The sequence below is a fragment of the Myxocyprinus asiaticus genome, chromosome 38 (genome assembly GCF_019703515.2).
Source record: "Myxocyprinus asiaticus isolate MX2 ecotype Aquarium Trade chromosome 38, UBuf_Myxa_2, whole genome shotgun sequence".
Classification (NCBI taxonomy): Eukaryota; Metazoa; Chordata; class Actinopteri; order Cypriniformes; family Catostomidae; genus Myxocyprinus; species Myxocyprinus asiaticus.
The window spans coordinates 15888698-15911888 of record NC_059381.1 but is presented as its reverse complement, the minus strand read 5'-3'; the positions used below and the strand labels follow the sequence as shown (position 1 = coordinate 15911888).

The following is a 23191-nucleotide window of genomic DNA, read 5'->3' as shown; positions in this document are numbered from 1 at the left end:
TGCTCCAGTGATCTATTGAAGATCTGTGTGAAGATGGGGGCCAGCACAGGATCTAAGACATGCAGGTGAAACACCATCTGGGCCATTGTCCATTTCAGTGTAAAAATAGTAACAGAGCACATGTTCAAAATGAGCCTGAGAGCATTTGAAAGCAGTCATATGTAAGCCATACTGCACGCTGGTACTGGATAGAGTAGGTGCTCGGTATTACAGGTAATGCAGAAACATTGGTATCGTTACATCTTTTTTATTTCAGTATCGACTTGGTACTGAAGTATCGGTATTTTTGACAAAACAAGTGAATATTCTGGTTCTCGTTGCTCAACTTCTAAGTGAATTTTTCAGTTAGTAATTAGGGGTTAGATACTGAAAATGAAATAAGCCTAATTAAGTGTAGTCTGTTTTTTTCCAAGGGTTTACACTCTTTCAAGACCTTTCCCTGGAAATGACACCTATAAAATTTAAGCAACACGTGATAGGGAGTGCTATATTGTGGTTAGTAACATGGCTAAGCTAAGTGTTCTACTTATGCCTTTCATAAACAGCACTCTGCCATCGCAAAAAAAAAGGGAATTTTAAAAAGTGATAGGTAGGCTTGGGATTGATGCCTCTTTTACGCATCGATAATCGGAAGATTTTCCTGTTGATTATCGATATATATTGGGATTTTTTTTCATATATAAACAGGGCTGCTCGTTGCACAACGGTCTTTGTCTATTGCAACACCGGCTGGGTAAACTAAAGGGGGTCACACACGGAAGCATCTAGCGGATGACAGGCGCATTCTAAGATTCGAAACGACAGCAACGCTCAGCATCAAAATTCTGCAGTGCCACGGAGCACAACTAACATAGTTTTCCATTAAATTCAACCAAAATTATTATCAAAGGACAAAGATTATTTACTGTAGACATCGATGGAAGATGTATTGTGTATATGTACCTTTCATATTGCCTACACAATGTATTTTAAGTTACAAGTATGTTGTTTTGTGATTTGACAGCTTGAATGAAAGACCTATTCAAAGCTGCGCACAGAGAAATTGCATAATAAACGTTGCCATTTATAATCGTTCAGTTTGCACAGTTGCACCAGTTTCATACTCTAACCTGCAAACCCAAACGTCACTTTGTCCATTCTTGAAAAACCTTCGTAACTTTGGACTGTCATCTACTGCACCGCATCAGCTCGTCCAGTATGTGTGTGTGAGATACCTGTGCCTTTCCTATACACCATCTGCTTTAGTAAATGTTATATCACCCTCTAGTGGTTTCCCAACGCTATTACACCACACTGTTACTCAGAGGCCAACTGAGTGAATTGGAAAGCACGCAAATTAGGTTTCTAAATTAAATGTTGGCTAATTTTAATATATGTCAATGCCTCAAAATAAATATTAATAAAATGACGTGCCAATCAGTAATCAATGTATCAATATTTTATGACATCCCTCGGGATTGGTTAGTACCATTTAATTTAAATCTACAATTGTCCACCATATTACTGATAGCACCCCACCCCATCACATCACACTATTCTGATGAGGCAAAACATGCCAAAAGTTTATACAAATTGAGTTTTTTTGGGTTCCGCTACTGAGTCAGACTTGTCCATGCACCGTGCAATTATTTTACAGGACATTTAGGTAATTTTCCATAGCTGGAAAACTGCATTACAATATTCTAGGTTTTCCAGGACACATGGTAACCCTGCTGATGTGTTAGTGGATACCTGGCCAGACATAGTTAAGAATGAATGATGCTCTTCAGTATTTCTAGAGGTATGACAGGCAGTACTATGGCAGGGTCAGGTAGCCGGGCTGGAAAAACGGATCTATAACAATTATCTGAAATACTCCAGAGACTTGCGCTCAGCCTCCTGCTCTATTTATACACACAAAACCAAATGCATCACCTCGGTCACTCACTCCAGGAAACTGTGCGAGCTGCCAATCTTGCTTAGGATTTGTTAAATTGAGGCGGTTTCTTTCGTCCAGGTGGATGGAAAAGAAGATTAACATATAATTTCTCTTGCTCACCCCATTGCTTGGCATTTAGAATAGTTTTCTAAGTCATAAGTGCATCATAAAGGACGCAACAATAGCACTTAAAATAAAAATGTGCATCATTTCTGTAACCTGAGAAATGACCGTCTTATTCATGCAAGAGATTACTGGATTTTGCAACTGATGTATATTTCATTACAGAAAGAATTTCAGATTAATGCGACATGAGAAATGAACACTGTTCTGAGACCAGCAGTTATGACCTTGTCATATCCATAAATGGTTTGTATAGGCTAAATGAAGCCTAATGTCTTTAAAAAGTCTTCATATTGATTTCAGAAAGGGAATAATTTTTTTAATACATCACTGCTGCTGTAGTTGGATTGCATGTTTGTGTAAGACAGAAAGAGAATATTTACTACTATAATAAATTGGCTACTTCTTGACACTTATTTTCAATAAGGAAACTAACTGACATCCATGTCGTTGGCAAGAGTTTTTCTACATTCCTTGTTTAACTGATGCATTTGTCACACAGGAAATGATGCAACTAAGTGTAAACACAATCAGAATGTGTTTAAGAACAGGTATAGCCTGATTATACATTGATGTGACCACCACAGATGTGCACAGCTATCAGTAGACATGAATGCTTTACGATATTTAAACATAAGAGCAACAAAGAATTCAAAATAAGACCGGGACATGACCTCAACTAGTCAAGATGAGGAAAAACGTATTACGTGGTGTTGTTAGACATCATGAAGCTGAGTTGTTGTTTACAGTTGCCAAGTAACATGACAACTTAGTGCATCAATATAACATATAGAATATAAACACTTTGGGAACCCCTCACAATAAGGATGTGTAAGCTTACATTAGCTAATGTTATCAAAAGATAACACTAAACAATAATTTTACAGCATTTAATCATTTTGATTAATGGTAATTTCTATACTTAATTTTTTTTTTTTTTTTACATTAAATGTTGTATACGTTAACATTAGTTAATGCATTATGAACTAGCATAACCTAATGAACAACATTAAAATTATAAATGAACCAATTTTAAAACTAACCAAGATTAATAAATGATATAAAAAAAAGTATTGTTCATTGTTAATTCATGATACCAAACAAATGTTTACTTATAGAACCTTATTGTAAAGTTTTGCATTTCCAGCAAAAATAACTATATTGTGATATATGTACCAACACCATTACATAAAATTACAAATAACGTGCTCGAAGCCACCAAGCCCTACTATAGTGAGAGCACATTAGAGAGAGAACACAGGGAGAGAAGTGCTTCAAGGGCAACAATAGTCTCACTTTACACAACCACATCTAATGTGGAGAACAAATACGTAACAATGATGCTCCATTTAAAAACTGTATAGAAATAATACTTTGTCTGAAGGTATCAGAGAAGAACAAACATATGATCAAAAGGGGAAAAGACTGAGGAAAAAGACAGCTATGAAAAGAGAGCTAGAAAGTGAAAAATGAAACAGATGGGCATGGAGACCATGAGGTTGCATCACTCACCAGTAAGAACAGCTTTAGCAGATGGGTCAGCGAGGTCCAGGGCAGACTTGCCGTCGGTGTTGCGGATGTTGGGATCGGCGCCGTGCTGGAGCAGCACTGTGCAGGGGAAACACAAGCAGTATCGTAACTCAGGCAGGCAGAGGCTGCTGCTGGGGTCATTTGCGCCACTGACTGGGAGCGCTTGCCTCGGCATGGTGCAGACATAAACACACATCGCACAACAGCGCACCAGAATCAGCAGCGAAAACAGCCCGCACTAAAAAACACACACTGCAGTGAGACGCGGGAAAAAAGCCCATGTTACAGAGAGAGTCCAACTCCGGGCATATGACAGGAACTCAGGTATAAGAGAGGAATATCAAAGCATGTTTTCAGATCCTTTCCCCCTCTCTATGGCCCCCCAAGAGAAAGGAATGGAGATCAAAAGAGAGAGAGAGAGAGAGAGAGAGAGAGAGCTGTAAACCGGCGCTCTGCTTTTAAGAGCCAAGTAAAGCAGAGCACCTAGAGCGCGCAGTGTCTATCAATTGTCTCCAATTCTCCTCTCTCTCACTCTACAACAACGCAAGCGTGTACACAGGCTAACGCACACGTCCCCTCCCTCTGCCCATCCTGTCTATTCCACTACCCTTATCAGTAACACTTCCACACATATCTCTCTCTCTCCAATTCATCACTCAAGGCTTATACTCCCGTACGTATCTATGGCATCACTGAGCTTAAAGGGCAATTATGATGACTCCCTTCTAAAACATCTATCTGCATGCCTGCATCTTAGGCAACGTTCAGGAGGCTGGAAATGAAGCACAGGCTTTTCATTTGAATATTTATGCATTTAGCTGACACTTTTATCAAAAGCGACTTATGCATTCACATATTTTATCCATACGTGAATTCCCTGGGAAAAGAACCGATAAAATTGGTATTGCTAGCACCATCCTTTAGCAGTTTAGCTATAGGAACATATCAGGCAGATCAATTCATTGGACGATATTTAGCCATTTTGAGATTATCGGCATCATCCAAAAACCGTGTCCGCTCAGTTGAGTAACACACAGCTTTGTCAATAGATAAAAAATGTCTGTATTCCAAGTTAAAAATCAGCATTTTACTCAAGCCATAGTAAAATATCAGTACGGTCTATTAATCGACCGATATTTCGCCATTTTAAGATTATCGGCATCGGTTGAAAACTGTGTTCACTTACCCAAGTAATACACAGCTTTGTGAATGGTTTCCTGTTATCAAGTTTTAAATCAGCATCATACTCGAGCTATAGGAAAATATCACAGGCAAACAAATCAGCCGATATTTGGCCTTTTTTAAGATGATCAGTAGCCTCCGAAAACTGTCTCTACTTGACCGAGAAACACACAGCTGTGTCACAGGGTAATAATTTCTGTTATCAATAGGGATGAAGATGGTTAACCCATTAACAATTTGTTCGACTAATACTATTGGTTCAAAAAATAAACCGATAGGTTAATTACAGAAACAACCGAGAGCTAATTTGATGGGTTTAAAATGTAGGGCATGTTATGTACTCATAAGGGCACTGTTAACATGCAAACCACTGTCTTCCTCTCAGTCTGAATGACAAGGAATGAAGCATATGCTGTGGGACCATTTGGTCTGTCAAGACAATGTGCTCCATTGCAAATTGTAAAATAGGACTTTGTAGTTTAGTAGCAGCATGAGTACAGTGCGGTACCAAAAAAAACAAACATCTGCAAGCCTCTACATCTAAGAGCATTTGTTTACAGCACCGCATTTCACTTGCTGCACGGGAGATGGGAGGGGCAATGCAATGCGCGGTGGGATGCCAGTGCCTTTGGAACGAGTTCTTGGGCTTGCCGTCATCTGGCTGCATACCATAATGACCCCTGCCTATGCAAATACAATCACTGAGTACTTTATTAGGAACACTCTTGGCACTTTTCCACTGCACATTACGGTTCGACTCGACTCTGCTCGCTTTACTTTTCTGAGCTTGCTTTTCCACTGCAGTTTAGTGCCGCCTCAACATGGGTGGGATTATAGGCTGATCGTCATAGTTGCGCCGCCTCTACTGCCGTGACATCATCTGAAACGTGACACAAACATTACTGACCATAAACAATAACACGACCGCAAGCTGTTAGCTACTAGCTCACTGTGCTGCATAAAGCAGTTGTTGCATGGTGATTTTACACAAGTGTAACAGTTAAACTGTCCTGGTTATTTTAGAAGCAAGCTTTCCAGTAGCTGGCCAACTAAATAAAGTGAAGCTTTCAAGCAGAATATAGAGTTAACATAACAAAACGTACCATCCTCCATCGTGGACTCCAACAACGCCTTGGCCAAGTCCAGGGCACTCTCCCTCTCATTGCTCGCTGGTCTATTGCCATAGATAGCATCCATTTGGTCAAACCACTTCCACTTTCTTCTGTTTGAACCACTTTGGCAGTTGTGGTCCTTGATGGTTCTGTAGTCACTTTTAAGTTTTACCTACACTGTTGGTAGGTCCAGTGGTAGATGTGTGCGGCCAACAGCTGAGACACTTCTTGAAAGACTTTTTCTTTTCACGTCGTTTCGTTCGTTGCTAATGAGAGGAACGCCTGCACCTCATTTATTGACCACGGCGTGGTTTTGCGTGCAGCCATTTCTTTTTACAATTCGAAATTCACGTGAACAAATGATATTGCTATCGCTGTTGCTAAATTTAAAACTAGTGGGTTGATGTCCTGTGTCTCAAATCCAGTGACGCTGATAGTGACGATTCACTCTGACCGATCAGTGATCTGCAGGGTTTTGACTTCACATTTAGTATCGGCTCGGCTCGCTTGGAACCTCGACTGAGGTGGTACTAAAAAAAGTACCAGGTACCAGGTACTTTCCACAGTGGAAAACCTCCAAAAGCGCGAGCAGAGTCGAGCTGTACCGTGCAGTGGAAAAGCCCCATATGGTTCTAATAAAGTGCGATGTGTCTTTTGCTGTTGTAGCCAATCCGCCTCATAAACAGTTAAACTGCCAAAAGATATCGCCTCATACTGTAGGTTAATTGGGCATTCAAAAGATCCATTCAAAATTAGTTTGTTACGAAATATAAGGACATATACAGTTGTTCATTCAAATTTTGATGTAATAACTATTGCTAAATATGCACATCTTTCATGTGAGCCTGTTTTTTTGTTTTGTTTTGTTTTTTAGACAGTATAGGCCTTTGTCATGCCTGTTTGGTCACTTGTTTGATTCATGGCTTATCGTTAACTGTTAATAACCGGTTAATGCTGGCAGTTACTCGGTTTACTCGGCTAAAATATGTATCCCTAGTTTTCAAATTATAAATCAGCATTATACTGGCCATCAGATACCCTGCTCTGTAGGTATTGGTATATGTCATTAATAAACATACCCACTACATGCTTTAAAAAATAAAGCTGTTCACAAAATGAGAAAAAGCCCTACTTTATAGATCAAAGTTGTCTGTGGAGGAAGCAAGTGTTTTGTATGGATTTGCTCATGAATCCTGGCAAAGTGCATTTAAAAAAAAAAAAAGGGCACTCTTGCATAGCATGAGTATGATTGTGATGATGTCGCTATGCTGGTGACTCATAGGTCATCTCTTTCTCATCAGAAAAAACACAGTTTTGTCAAGCTTTAAACCCTTGTGAAATACTCCATTGCATCAAGGGAGGACTCAGGGTTTGATGCATAAAAACAAGGGCTGAAGAAAAAGGCTAAGTGGAAAGATACAGCAGCCATCAGCCCTCTCAGTCAAATTAATATGCGCTAAAGGCCCCAATGAGATCACATTAGCATACACTGGTGTCATGAAAGCAATTGAGTGGTGGGCTACCATGGGGGGATAGGCACCGAGGGTTAGAGGTGTCGTTAGTATGAAGGTGATTGCGTGATTAAAATGCATCGGCATACTTATGACAGCTTGCCTATCCATCAGGGGACAGGCATCAAGGGGACAACTCTGTAACCTCCACGCTCCAGGCTCTACCCCTCCCTTTCAGGCCATATCCACGGTGTCGGCATGCTTACATATGCATGTCACAACAAATATATGGAAATGAGTGCTCGGAATACAAAGGAAATGGGCCACAAAGCAGGGCTACAAATGGCATGCACAGCGGCAGCTTTAAAAAAGGTGCAGAGACTTACAGTTGGTCAGAGGGACCCACTAAACACAACAGCAGCCTGTACCGTAATTGGTGGTTGGAGCGTGATCAGCGAAGTGGTGTAATTACGGACGAACGCTGAGAGGGCCGATTAACTGAGAGCCTTAAGAGAGAATATGGGTGCTTGGGTTCATGCATAACCATGTAGAAATCCCTACTGCTTTCCCAGCCTTCAGAAGGGCATGAATACATGCATATATCTCTGCAAGATGCCATTCATTAAATTTCTCAATATACTTAGACATGGGTGAAAATGCCCATTAGTGGTAAGTGAAATCATTAGCAATTTAATAAACCAAAATGGTTTGAATGGAAGAAATGACTTGTGAGACTCATGACTGAGATGAGCGCCGGAGTATGTGAGTGGTGCGGAAAGCGGAGCTGCATGACTTTGCCTTGAGTAATGAGCAACTTGTGTCCCTTTAGCTCTAAATTCACACCAATCCCATTCCACTGCATAAAGTATAAAACATTAACAGCATGTAATGCAATTGCCTGTTAGCAATAATTCCCCATATGTTAAACATAGTTAATAGACTTCCAGCAATTAGAAAACAAAAAACATGGAAAATTCGTGAAATATTCTCACCAAGAAAACGATGAAAAACACAAATGTTCAGGGAAAATGAATTGCAGTGAGGGTAAACACAAGTGTGAGGATGACCAAAAATGTACTGTTTTGGTAAAACATTACAAAGCTTTCCTTTTACATTTGGAAATAAAATCTAAAGGTAGATAAAACGTCACTCTCTCTTCTCGGTCTGCCAAATTTCAAACATCAATCATCTAAATTCATATCCCTCGCAACTGTGTGGTAACTGCGCAAATCATGATTTCACTGAATACATATTGTGCCTGAACGCTTATTTTCTGCTTATCAGTGTATGGTTTGTGAGTAAAATAAGGTCTATGGTTAATAGGGCTGAAACGATTAGTTGACGTTATCGACAACGGTGACAGTAAAAAATTGACAAAAAACAGTCGTTTGATGTCTTTTAACGTAACATGAGATCATATGAAACTAATGATGGTGTGTGAGAGGAGCACGGCAGCTCACGCCTGACTGAGGAGAGGAAGAAAACACAGCTCAACTTTCCAAACAGGTTCAGGTGATGTAGATCGCAAAGTAGGAGGGAATTATACAAAAATACCATAGTAGTAAATACAAAAGCACTCTCGTTGTGGAATAAGAAGAGCCGGAACTGCCGCTCCGCTGAAGCAGAACTTGCGTGTCAAACGTCTTTAAAGGAAACACCCCGACATTAAATCTTTAATGCAGTTATATTTAATGCATTATAGCTTTATTAAAGTTCAAATGATAAGGAAGCAGGTCATGTAAATAACTACAAACTCCGAAACTGCCATTTCTCTGAGCGGTCAGCGCCTCTTCTGAGTTGCGCGAATGTCCCGATCTAAGGGGGAGAGATTGAAACTGCACCTAGCTGATGCACACTCTGTCGCGGGGACGCTCGTCCCTAGAGCACTGCTTGCTGCAGCTAGATTATAACGTGATGGCTCACGACTTATTGAATCATACTCTATGTGTCACTGTGCATTTCAAGAAATTTGGTAATACGCTGCTTTATTTTTTTTGTGGATTTTTCCCCTTTTTCTTCCAATTTGGAATGGACAATTCCCAATGTGCTTTTAAGTCCTCGTGGTCGAGTAGTGATTCGCCTCAGTCCGGGTGGCGGAGGACGAATCCCAGTTGCCTCCACGTCTGAGATCGTCAACCCGCGCATCTTATCACGTGGCTTGTTGAGCGCGTTGCCACGGAGACATAGCACGTGTGGAGGCTTCACGCCACCCACCGCGGCATCCACGCTCAACTCACGACGCGCCTCACCGAGAACAAACCACATTACAGCAATCACGAGGAGGTTACCCCATGTGACTCTACCCTCCCTAGCAACTGGGACAATTTGGTTGCTTAGGAGACCTGGCTGGAGTCACTCAGCACGCCCTGGGATTCGAACTAGCGAACTCCAGGGGTGGTAGTCAGCGTCTTTACCACTGAGCTACCCAGGCCCCCAATAAGCAGCTTTATTAATAAGAGGGATTTTGTTTTTTGTGAGTTAAAGATGGACTGAAGTGAACAAAAAGGTGAGAGAGGGTAGTCTTCGCCCCATTATCCACTGCAACAAAATACGTTTTTGATTCGTTTTTGTTTTGGCTTGTTTTCCAATATAAATATCTAAAACTCCTTTAAAACAACGTACATTTACTTAATCAGCTATACTGCAGAAGAAAAAATTGTTATCTGAGAATGTTGAATATAATATTAAAAATACAAATATTTAAAAATATCTAAAACTCTTAAAGTCTAGCATGTGCTGAATAACATTTCTATATTTTTTCTTGGCAGATCCCTTTAACAAATACTTTAACAGGTAGTTAAAGGGCAGTTCATTTAAAAATGAAATTTGTGTCATTACTGCTCACCCTTGAGTCTGTATTAATTTTTCTCTGCCATGGAAAAAAAAAGGAGATGTTAAGCAAAACGTTTAGTCGCAGTCTTTTTTTCATTCAATGAAAGTGAATGGTGACTGGAACTCCCTAATATCTCCTTTTGATCTCCACTGAAATAAAGTCACACAGGTTTGCAACAGTATAAAGCTAAGATGACAATTTTCATTTTTGTGTGAAATATCTCAAGTCTGTCAAAACTCGTCAGTTACCTTAAAAATGGCCATTTAATGTATTGAAAATTTTAACAGATTAAATTATGAAAAAGAACGGTGCTGCATAATTAGTTATGATGTATATTGAAACAGATTATTTACAAAATATTACAGATAATATATTTTCATATTATGTATATTATTAATATTATAATATTGATATAAATATTACTGTTTTGTATATTATAAAAAAAAAAAAACATTTTTGGCTGACTCAGATGGCAGAGAAAATACCTGTATATTTCAGATCTAGAGAGATGTAGATGAGAGATATAACAGGTCTAACTCTGCAGCTGAGTAGTTCTGTTAGCTTTAAAATTCATGTCAAAGGTGATGTAAAATAAGGAAGCACCACGATTTGAAAGACGTCAAAAGGCGCTCCAACCCCGCACGCTTGCATATTGCAACATTGCAAGCTTTGTCGATTATAAACAGGAGCGAGCGTTAGCGCATCGCTCGCTTACAGAGATGCAGAATAACGCCATCGAATTAATAGGTTTATGAAGGTTTATACATGTGTAACATAGTATGTTCAGTAAAAATGCACTTGCCTGCGCTTCCCTGTGCGCGCTCACACTAAACCTCAAGCATCAGCTACTAAATGCTGGCTGCACGAGAGAGAGAGATGATTTTGACTCATGCAGAATCTGCTGTTTTAAGCGTATCCTCTATTCACTTCCCAAAATTTAGGACCTCGAAATGCAAGACTTCTTGTAATTTAAGAATTTTTAAGGACCCGCAGGTACCCTGTCAATCCCATAAACTCATATACTTGTTGTAGTCCTTATTTAGCAACTGCATGCATTTTTTTTTTTTTTAAATAACAGCTTCAAAATTCACATTTGAAGTATGACTGTGTGTAAATTAAATATGAAAATCTCTTGAAATAAAGTTAACCATAGACCTCATTTCATTTAGTTTCTAAATTTAATTTCATTTATAATTTCACAGCAGTTTATAAATGTAAAAAACTGCTTTTATAAAAACCCATCTGAAATTCCTGAGATTTTAGGACTAAAAACCGATCAGCTCTACTGCTGTCACTTTACTCCACTCACATACCCTGGTGTGCCTAATATCACGGCTAAACTGCATAGGAATAAGGGAGCGGACAACTGCGGCTCAAGGCTATAAGAAATAGCATTTGCGTCACAGGCCTGCTTTGTGCAGTATCTGGTGTTTCTTTAGACATTCATCAGCACTGGGAGTGGGGAGATCAAACTTGTACATCCAGTGATAGTTAAGAGCAAGGTGGAGGGGTAAAAAAATAAATTAAAAAAAATCTACTGTCGCCGTTATCGTCATCCATCTTTGAGGCAAGTAATGACAGCAAACAACCTCTAATTTGAAATGGCCCCCCTGCAGCTTTGATGTGATGGGCACAGAAATTAATGACTGAAGACCAGCGGCAACCATAATTAGCAGAGGGGATGCTAATTATTTATTCATTATGATCAAAGGGCAGGGGTGACGATACTTGGATGCAGAAAGGCAGAAAATAAAAGACTGCAATGATGAAATAAGCCAGAGGGACAAAAATAACCTAGTGCAGTTTATTATTTTAGGCAAACAGCAGTGAGTCAAGCTTTTGGTTTTGACAAAGAAAATATAGATGTTGCATCAAATTTTAAGGCTGAAGTGTGCAATTTCTGGGCCACTAACATCCCCAATCGGAATTGCAGAAATAAACATTGTTTTCCAACAGCTTTCCTGAATACTCCCACAATGGTTTACTTATAGTGGTCTCTTCATATTAAGCTGGTATTGCAGAAAGTATTTTAACATTAAATAAATGACATAATTTTTTAAGTACAACAACAAATAACTTATGAGTCATGAGAAAGTCCACTACACTACATTGGTGATTGGGAATCAAGGCCAATGTATATTTCGGTTGACAGTATTGCTATTAGCAGACTGCGCAAATTTTCCGCATACGGCCCAGATTTTCTCGACATGTTCTTGTCCTCATCTGTGTGCATTAGGGGTGTAAATCGGACGGTTTTCCACAACAAAATAAGGTACTTCAGATGTTGAAAAAAATTATACAGATAATAATATAAAAAAATAACATCACACACAAGTGATCATCAATTGTTTGATGACAGCTTATTTGAAATGAGAGAAGAAAAAAAAGATTAAGCGCATTATCCAGGACTTTCAACAATAAACAAACCCGAAATACACCGGGGACTCTTATTTTGAAATGTCTGTGCTTCAATGCTTCCAACTGGTTACTCATTCAAACAGATAAGGGAAATAAAATATTCACTCTTACGTTCATCTACAAGGTATTACAATATAAACACTTTAAAGTAAACATTGTCATAATTCATCAATAGCGATCACATGTCATTAATGTCCGGTATTCATTTATGGGGAAAGCTCTAAAGCTGCTGGAAACACTAAATCTAGAGTTTTCCATGTGCTTTTTACTTTGAAGTCCGCCACGCAGGCAGCCGATACGTTTATTAAATTAAATTGTTAAAGTTGAATAATGAAGTTGGGGCCAAAAAGCGATTCTGGTCTTTACATCCTCAAATTTAAGACCTCTTTAAAATTAAAATTAAGACTTTTGTTATACCATTTAAGATATTTAAGACTTTTTATGACCTTACATTTTAGAAAACAGAATTTAAGACATTTAAAAAAAATTAAGGACCCACGGGAACCCTGTTAACATGCCAAGATCACTCTATTTGCAATCCCCAACAATCTTATGTGCGTAAACTTCCCATTTGCTATAAAAAATATCTGTGATTAGCCACTGGCTGGTAATTTTTTAGATTTCACTCATCAGTGTTTTTAGTGGTATAGAAGTTCAGCACTGAGATCTTTTCACTGCATACTGACAGTAAAAGTTTTGACTCTTTCTGTGTAATGGCCAAAGACTGGATCCAAGCAAACCATTCGTTGTTTAATAATGTCTCTTTTAATATTCTTTCTGTTCTCTACAGTCAGTTATTTATCAAAAGCAACAAAAGAAACATTTAATTATTGGCCAATATTAGCCTTTCACCAATATATCGGTATTGGCGTATATTTTACCGGTATGCGCTGATATGAAAACTTATTTTCAGAACATATAGTGCAGAAAACAATGCTTTAGAATTGGTGTCATAGCGTAGTTTGTCCAGCAGAGCGCGCTCCGACTGTTTACAGAGCTGAACTGACGGTGGCTCGGCAGATAGGGCGGAGTTCAGTGGTGTCATCATGGTAAGTTGTTAACTAGTTTGTTAAATACATACTGGAAACTTAATAAACAATGACCCCATCATTTTCCCTTTTCAATATAACTAATATAACATTAACCTTGTCCCTGACAACCATGTCACTCATGTCTGTTTACTGTTAGCCAGCTATAGTTTGTCAGTGCAGTAAGTATCGTAGCAGATTGAAAGGTAAAAATCAGAGCATCTTTTTGCAGCTCAGCAGACAATGGTGTGGTGGTGGATTATGTCTGTTGAGTGTTGATTTCATGCTATGTTGTTACCTAGTTGGTGAGACACAATGCTGGAAAGTAAAATAAACAACGTCTGTCTTTTATTCTCCGTGACAACAAGCTTATAGCTAACTAGCTAATCACGTAGCTACTTTCATTGTTGTCAGCTGAGTCGAAGTTAATGAGTAAACGTATTCCTTAAACTGTTTTGTTTCGGATTCACAGTTTCGTACCCCCTTCAACCGAACAATTTAATTCGTGTCATGTATTAAATGTAATATTTAAAAGTCTGGTTTTCCACCATTGAAAGTTTCCCCTGAACTTGTATAGCAGAATACGGTGTAACACCGCTGCCACTGTTTATTTATAATTATAATTATAATTAAATTATAATTTATAATAATTAATTAATTTTCTTTATTTATCACACATTATACATTTGCACATATACAGTGAAATTCTTCTTTTTCACATATCCCAGCTAGGCTGGGGTCAGAGTGCAGGGTCAGCCATGATACGGCGCCCCTGGAGCAGATAGGGTCAAGGGCCTTGCTCAAGGGCCCAACAGTGGCATCTTGGCGGTGCTGGGGCTTGAACCCCCGACCTTCTGATCAGTAACCCAGAGCCTTAACCGCTGAGCCACCACTGCCCAATTTGGGCAGTATTAATATTTGGATTTGGCAGTATTAATATAGTCAGCATTTGACTGATACTAAAGAGTAACACTGATGTTTATTTAGCTATTTATTTTATTTTTATTTATTCTTTATTTTAATGGTCAGCATTTGACTGATACTAAACAGTACTGATGTTTATTTAACTTTGTTTTATTTTTATTTATTCTTTATTTTAATGGTCAGCATGACATACTAAACATACAGTACTGATGTTTATTTAGCTATTTATTTTATTTGTTCTTTATTTTAATGGTCAGCATTTGACTTATACTAAACATACAGTACTGATGTTTATTTAGCTATTTATTTTATTTTTATTTATTCTTTATTTTAATGGTCAGCAATTGACATACTAAACATACAGTTCTGATGTTTATTAAGCTATTTATTGTATTTTATTTATTCTTTATTTTCTAGAATTTGTTGACTATGTATAATAATAATGTCATATATTCTTTGCTAAAAAATATTTAAGAAAGCAGCCTTCTTAGTACCTTTGCAGTCATATCGGTGCAAAATCGGTGAAAAATCCACATCTCTGTTTTAATTCCAGCTCAAAAATTTAATATATCTGCAATCAGTGAATTTTCCCTCTCTAAAATCAGAATCAGTCTCAAAAATCCCATATCGGTCGGGCTCTAAATGTCACCAAAATGATGAAAAACTAATGATAAAATAAAATTTGTAAAACTGATATGTCCGTTATTTAACAAGTTAGAAGGTCCCCTGTATAATGAATAACAGCATTAGCTGAAAGTAAATTTATTTCATACTGTATGCAAGCAAATTGGACATTATAACTGAACTATACCCAAATTAATTGAAATTAAAAGCGAAATTGAACCATGATATTGTGAAGTATCATGATATATCGAATGATGATATGTGTATTGCAATACCTATCATGACGTGGTTAGCAACACCCAGCCCAAAGTCATAGTGTGCAAGCATTGAACACATTTGTATTCGCTCGCAGTCAAAAGAATGAACTTTGAAAGGCTGAGCGCTTGACTGTGTGTGAGACAACCCACAACGCGGAAAAACAAAGTATACCTGAGACTTTATGTTGGAAATAACATCAATTATCTGATCATTGGCTAGGCAACTCAACCAGAGTGTAAAACACTGGATTAACATACAAGAGCAAAACCCTGACTAAGGAGTAGATCTGCTCAGAATCTGTACCAGCAGATGTCTGCTAATGCTATCTGGGACGTATCAGGACAGATTAGCGTTTCGCACATCAAATGCGATGTGGTCACACCTGTTTCGGACTACCTATGTATGTGGTTTTTGTGATCCAATCACTAAATGTTTTAGACCAGTTTACACCTGTATTTCGCGCTAACCACTTGTGATTAGATCACCCGAAGCGCATCTTAATACAAGGTGTAAAAGGGGTCAAAGTTATCCACATGGCGAGGAAAAGGGGAGAGCCAAACATGCCAATATCTTCTTTCTGAAGTTAAAATAAAACACACCCTCTGGTTAGGGCATGTTCAAACAATCTAAAAAACCAAATGTTTCTTTAGGTCTCTTAGTTAGTTACGGACTCTGTGAAAGACCAACCAAGCCTGAGGATCAAGAACAATCAGGGCGTCAACCAGAGATGAAGATAACAATCAAGACCTTTAATAGAGGTTGCTTAGCATGTAATAAAGCAATGTGTAACAACAACAAAGACACAATGGTTGCTACCGAGTCTTACCTGTACTAATATTTCTTTAAAATATGAACTTTTATATACTTCCCTCCCAGGCAAATTAGGAATAAACCGAAACCATTTTGTCTCTCCCGATCAGTTTTCGATATCTGAACTAATAATAATACTGTGCTGACTCCAAGAAGTTGAGTCTCTTAATTAACTCGAGAAATGTGCTTTCCATTAAAACCACCACCACTAAAAATACTGATGTTAGTAGTCGACCCCACTAACTGACTAATTGAGTTGTTGGACAACTAGTGACCACCCTGGCACATCCCTGATAATTATTTATTAAATTGCTGCCTTTTGTGATTCACAAAGCTACTGTATGGCTTCAAGAGGCTAAAATGCACAAGTCATATGGACTACATTAACGGTGCTTTTATGGTTCTTTTATGGCATTTTTGGAGCTTTACATTGATGAATATGACTAACATAAAATATCGGGTTTGGATCGGTCTCATCGGACTGATACCCGAGCCGTTTAAAAAATGTCAGTATTGGAACCAATACCAATCCAGGTATCTGATCGGTGCATCACTAAGGCAAATATGGATTTACAGAATGGAAATGCTGTGATCAGAAGAATGAAGTCTGAAAGATCGGATAGATATAACTAAAGTTTTATTTCTAGCGTGAGTTACTATAGATTGATCTAAAACATGAATAAGAAGTCTACTTGTACATGGGATGACTCGACCAGTCCACAAAGTTGCACTCCAAAACTAAGTTTTGAACAACTAAAAATATAAAAGGCAGAGAACTTATGTAATCTTTCACATTATTAAGAAAAGATGTGAAATTACATACATGCCTTTGGGCCTTGGTATTCTAGCCAAGATTGTGTAGATAATTCTTATCTCCTAGTTTTTAAATTAAAATTCCATCCATTTAACTGGATTATGCTAAATACGTAGTAAGTGGGTTCTCCCAAATAAGACTGTAGCGCACAGTAGTCTACATTTTCAACAATACAAGGGAAAACAAATGGAATTTAAATAATTAAATCTCCACAACACAATTTAAAATATCCTTTCATTTAAGGTACAAAACAGGGATAAATCTGTGGTCTAATTACTTACGAAAACACAGACATGGATGCAGAGGCAGCAGATCATTCTGTGATCTGCACTTTGTGATGCAGAATATGGAAGACTGAAACACTATGTGAAATTCCATCACCACATTATTGGTTCCCTTTCACCTCTATGAATCCATGTTAGATTTCTCATGAATACCAAGCAGTAAAGATCTGATTAATGACAGAGCACTGTGTAATAGTGTCAGTCACCTCAGCTAATCAAGAAGAATGCCACATGATTAACCCTTATTGGAAACTGCTCTTCAGGCAAAACACAGGAAAAATTAAAGTCATACATCTTCAGAATTCACTAAGGCAAGATTGTACCATTCGTCTCTTCAATTTACATAGCTGACACGTTCACCAGCTAAACAGAACACGATAAACCAGCACACTCTACTCTGGAAACATGTTTGCATTTACACATGGAAATTTCTTGGACTTAATACTATGTTAATCAATGCAACCAGGGTACAAAATTAACACGCGCTAAGCACCAAATGAGAGCTAAAATTGTCGTTGACAAATAAATAGCCTAAAACAAGTTACTGGCTGGTAACTTTATTAGGTAAGAATAATAATCTGACCCTCACTGATGTAAATGACATGAATTGAATAAAAATCAAAGCCATACAAATAATACAAAAAGAAAAATCGCAATTCACATATGCAGATGTGGCAAAAAGTTAATTTTAGACCCTGAATGCAACCGAACAAAAGGTTAGCATGTTTGGCTATTTTCCAACTTAAAATTCAGAGGTGAAGAACTTACCAATGCATACATCGATTTTACCCTTGATGGCAGCTTCATGCAGCGGAGTGTAATTCCAGTTGTCTCTGGCGTTGGGATCTCCCCCCTGGCACAGCAGCAAACTGACCACCTCAGCATGACCAAAAGAACATGCGTTGTGCAGCGGGATCAACCCTCCATCGTCTCGCGCATGCACATTTGCCCCCGTCTGCAGAAGATGCTCCACAACGTCTTTCCTTCCAAAACCTACAAGATACAACAATATCTGTTCAGGAACCATCAACTTTTTAATCTCTAAAAGGTTTACAAGAAGTCAATCAGTCATGCCTACCAAGAAAACTATTTTTCGTTTTGTATTGGGCTGTGACTCTTTCCATTTATAGCCAGATATTATCTGTGATTTTAACTATGATATCAGATCCTGTTTCAACAGAAGACAAACTATTTTTGAATTTTGGTTTGGCATGCTATAGACTAAGTATACAACTGGCTATGAATAGGATGGAAATAAACCAATTTTCTCACAAACGCTGATTAATAAAGAGAGCCAGTGAATTTCTGACTTTTCTGATTCTTAGAAAATCTTTTTATAGAGATTGCATTCACAATAGTGCCCAACCGATATATCGGTCGGCCGATATTTTACAGATATGCGCCGATATTAAAAAAAAATTTCAGAACATATAAATGTAGAAAACAATGCTTTAGAATTGTTTATTCTTTAAAACAATGCCTTAGGTGTCATAGCGTAGTTTGTCCAGCAGAGCACGCTCTGACTCCACTGTTTACTGAGCTGATTCTAAACTGACGGTGGCTCTGCAGACAGGGTTAAACCGTGTGGATTTGAGCGATCTCTTCTCCTTAAATTGCTAACTAATTTGTGAAATACATACTGGAAATTTAATAAAAAAATTACCCCATCATTTTACATAACTAATATAACGTTAACCCTGTCCCTGACAACTATGTCACTCGTGTTTATCACATCTGTTTGCTGTTAGCCAGCTATAGTTTGTCAGTGCAGTCAGTAATGTAGCAGATTGAAAGGTAAGCAGAGCATCTTTTTGCAGCTCAGCAGACAACGGTGCGGTGGTGGATTGTGTGTGGTGAGTGTTGATTTCAAGCTTTGCTGTTACCTAATTGGTGAGACGCAATACTGGAAAGTAAATAAAGTCCATCTTTTACTCTCTGTGGCAACGAGCTTACAGCTAACTAGCTAACCACATTGTATTTCATTGTTGTCAGCGTGTAAACATATATTCACCAAACTGTTTTGTTCAGGATTCACAGTTTGGTACTCCCTTCAACCAAACAATTCCAGTCGTTGCATTTACAAAATGTAATATTTAAAAGTCTGGTTTTCCAGACATTAAAATAGGATGCGTAATAAAAGTAGATTTTAAAAGTATATTTGCACGGTGTAAATAATAATATATAGGAAGTGTATTTAAAATAAATGAGGGGTGATAAATTCTAATACAACAGGCTGGAAAAATAGACATTTATTCATTTTAATATATTATATATATTTTGAATGTGTTGAAACTTGACACCGGGCGACGCACCCTAAAAACGGCACCGTTAGATCGGTTTCATGCTGAAGAGCCGCATAAAAGGTTTTTTTTGCTCTCTCGTGAATGTAAATGAGTGTAAATGCCAACATCATCATACATGTCGAAAGGACTGATGCCTGACAACCAAAACATGAGCTCATTGATGTCATTAAATATCAGTCTGCTTTTTTATTCCATCAGTTGCTCCTGGTCGGAGGCTGCCTTATATATTTAGTTTATACGTAGGGTTACATCCTACATAAATGTAATGGTGCAATGCTCAAATATTTAGTAGAGCATAAATTGTGACTTAGAGCCCATTTACGCCACAACTAGGCTAAGTTGTAACGTATGTATAGCTGGTGCAACCAGACCCTGATGTTTATTTAGCTTATTATTTTATTTTAATTTATTCTTTATTTTAATGGTCAGCATTTGACTGATACTAAACATACAGTACTGATGTTAATTAAGCTGTTTATTTTATTTTTATTTATTCTTTATTTTAAAGGTGGGCAATTGACATACTAAACACACAGTACTGATGTTCATTTAGCTATTTATTGTATTTTTATTTATTTTCTAAGTGTTCATTTCTAGAATTTGTTGACAATGTATAATAACAATGTCAAATATTCTTTGATAAAAATATTTAAGAAAGCAGCCTTCCGAGTACCTTTGCATAGTCATATCGGTGTAAAATCTGTGAAAAATCCACATATTTGTGGATTGTTTTCATTCCAGCTTAAAAATTAGCTATATAGGTCACCATATCGGTAATCGGTGAATTTACCTCTCTAAAATCGGTATCGGTCTCAAAAAAAATCCCACATCGGTCGGGCTCTAATTCACAAAGAACAATTTCTAGATGATTAAATATTTTACAGCTGAGCATAACTACAAAATTTTACATTGATCATATACATTTCAATGATGTCTTAATATAGTTAATTTTGACTTTTCCAGGCCTGGAAATCATCATTTCAAAATTTCCTGATATTTCCAGGGTTTTCATGGGAACCCATGATAATATCAATACACGTTATAAAAATGTGAAAATAATCTAATCATTTATGATAGTCTTTTATTTCTCCCCGTACAGAGGTGCTATTGGAGTGTCAAAATAAAGGTGCACCTTAAAAAAATATACATCGATGTTTATGCGTTGCATCGATGACACTGCTTAAAAATCGATTTGTTAAAGAAGCACGTTTATCTTGACACTTTAATGCCAGCCACGTCTGTACGCATTTCTGCCAGGTGGTGCAGCAACTTTATGATATTCATCTTACTTTATAAGCACTAAATATCCTTCTCATATTGGACACAGATGTGCACGGAGTGACTGAAGCCTGAAGTTGCGCTCTGCTCTATCCGTGCGCATTCGTCAACTGGGATTCCGTGAGTGATGTGAGCTCCGGTAACAGAATGGAGCAAATCATATGCACGATTAAACTGGGCTTCTCTCGATATCATGGCGTATTCGACCCATTTGAATTCTACATGAGAATTTCCTATTTTTAAGCACTACGGAGCAATTTAACCATGTCAAACGGCTAGACAGCCCCGACTTTCTGAACAGAACTGACAACGGAAAGAGAAACCATCTGCCCTGTACCAGCATAAATCACAAGACTTTTCCCAATTAACATTTATCACAGTAAACTGTAACAGAAATTTTCTGTGGAAATTGTTGTCAAGAAAAAACACAGACAGCACATTGTTGGTTTTCAACGATAACTTATAAACCTTTTAAGACAGATCTTTTAAGATCTGAGGTTGTTTATCGACAGTATATGCTTCTCATGAAGCCATCAGTCTGCGTTATGTTCGAGTCTCTTCACCCACAAACTACTTATCTATTTGTACATATCAGAATAATTTGCAATAAACATAAAATATATTGTTTCTATACTTATAATCAACAACCTAAATAAATAGTTTATATACAGTATCCCATCGTTTTTTATTAAAGGACATCATTCACAATGCTTCATGGGATTGTAATCTGTGCCCTCAAGAAAGAGGATAAGTACACAGTTTTGTACCTTTGTCTTTTGTCTGATTTTTAAATATTTTTATCCGATTTTTAAATACTTTTTGAAGTACCTTATTTTGTTGTGGATGTCCCAATGTGGATACTGTATTTGCACTTTTCAGAGAGCTCAAAATATTATAATTATATTTTGGTTGCATTTGTGAGATAAAATGTAACTGATTTGGCCCCTGATCTGAAATCGCATTGAGGCAGACTTTGAGGTATGGGAAAAAATCGGATCGCTGGCTAAGGAAATCGATATAAGATTGTATCGTGTTGAAACCTACGATTTACACCCCTAGAAATCATGATTTGATTATAGAGGCAGCAATGGCAAGTTGTACAGTGAAAAAGGAGTTACATTTTTGTCTGTTATCATCTAAAACCTACTGGATTGCTTCAGAAAACATGGATTAAACCACTGGAGTTATATGGAATACTTTTTTGCAACGTTTATGTGCTTTTTGAAGCTTCAAAGTTTTGGTCACTATTCACTTGCATTGTATGGACCTACAGAGAAGAAATATTCTTCTAAAAATCTTTGTTTGTGTTCTGCAGAAAAAAGAAAGTCATACACAACTGGGAAGGTATAAGGATGAGTAGATGAGAGAATTTTTATTTTTGGGTTAACTATCCCTTTAACAGGACATGCGAGGATCTAGCTTCAGTTTCCTATTATGGAACCAAAGTACACGCTCATTTTGGATATTCGAGTATAAATGTAACTTTAATTTTAAAGTTTAATGCTATTATCGATCAATTGCAGTTAATCCAGTCTGTATCTTGAACTTTGTTAACTTTCGGGCAGGCGCACCAAACGAAAACAAACACGAGCTGACGAAATAGCTCACCCGGTGGTTAACTTTCTACAAGATGTTACATGTTTGTCCTCATGGCCAATTTGGCCAAACTCTGCTTTATTCCCCTTATCCCATTTTCCTTTCAAACCCTTTAAGATGCTGTTTAGCAATCGACCTTTAACTAAACCGTCTACCTGGCTTCTTTCCAGGTCGTGACTGATCGAAAACATATACATTTGTATTTACCTGCGGCAAAGTGAAGCGGGGTGGACTTGCGCCCGGCCATGTCCTTCGCGTTTACATTGACCGTATCCACCAGCCTTTTCACCCGAGACACATCCCCATTCCTGCAGGCCTCAAACAGCTCCCTGAAAGCCCCACTCGTCCCGCAGCCGCTGCCTCCAGGACTGGCGCTACCGGAGTCGGGAGTGGAGCCCGCACTACTGCCCCCGCCGGTGGTAGATGAGCTAGTGCTGCTGGAGCTGGTGCTGCTGCTGCTGCTACTAGTGCTGAGGAGCGGAGTGGGTATTTCAGAAGTGATCTCCGGGTCCCCGGTTCTCTCCGACTCCCCACCAGCAGCGGGTTCGCCGGTGTCGGGGGGTGATTCTGGAAGCATGAGGGAACTAGAGCCTGTTCGTGGCGGGGAGGATAAGTTTTGTTGTTGTTGCTGCTGGGAAGTGCGACGAGACGTCGCCATTTTCGAACACAAATCCCCCTCTGGCAGCGAAAATAGTCGGGGAGGAC

General features: G+C 38.2%; 1 protein-coding gene across 4 annotated transcripts in view; it reads right to left on the bottom strand.

Moving 5' to 3' along the window:
* Window positions 1–23191, bottom strand: part of LOC127428865 (poly [ADP-ribose] polymerase tankyrase-1-like) — a 137086-nt gene extending 113895 nt beyond the window's left edge. For 2 of the 4 annotated variants that reach the window (XM_051677510.1, XM_051677511.1), the window contains exons 1-2: window positions 22694–23191; window positions 18078–18302 (exon numbers count right to left, since the gene is read on the bottom strand). In XM_051677510.1, coding sequence (XP_051533470.1) covers window positions 18078–18302; window positions 22694–23144 — 676 coding nt within the window. In that variant the 5' untranslated portion in view covers window positions 23145–23191. Of the gene's footprint in view, window positions 1–3553; window positions 3650–18077; window positions 18303–22693 lie in introns of all 4 variants that reach the window. The other 2 variants (XM_051677508.1, XM_051677509.1) reach the window with 2 other exon arrangements.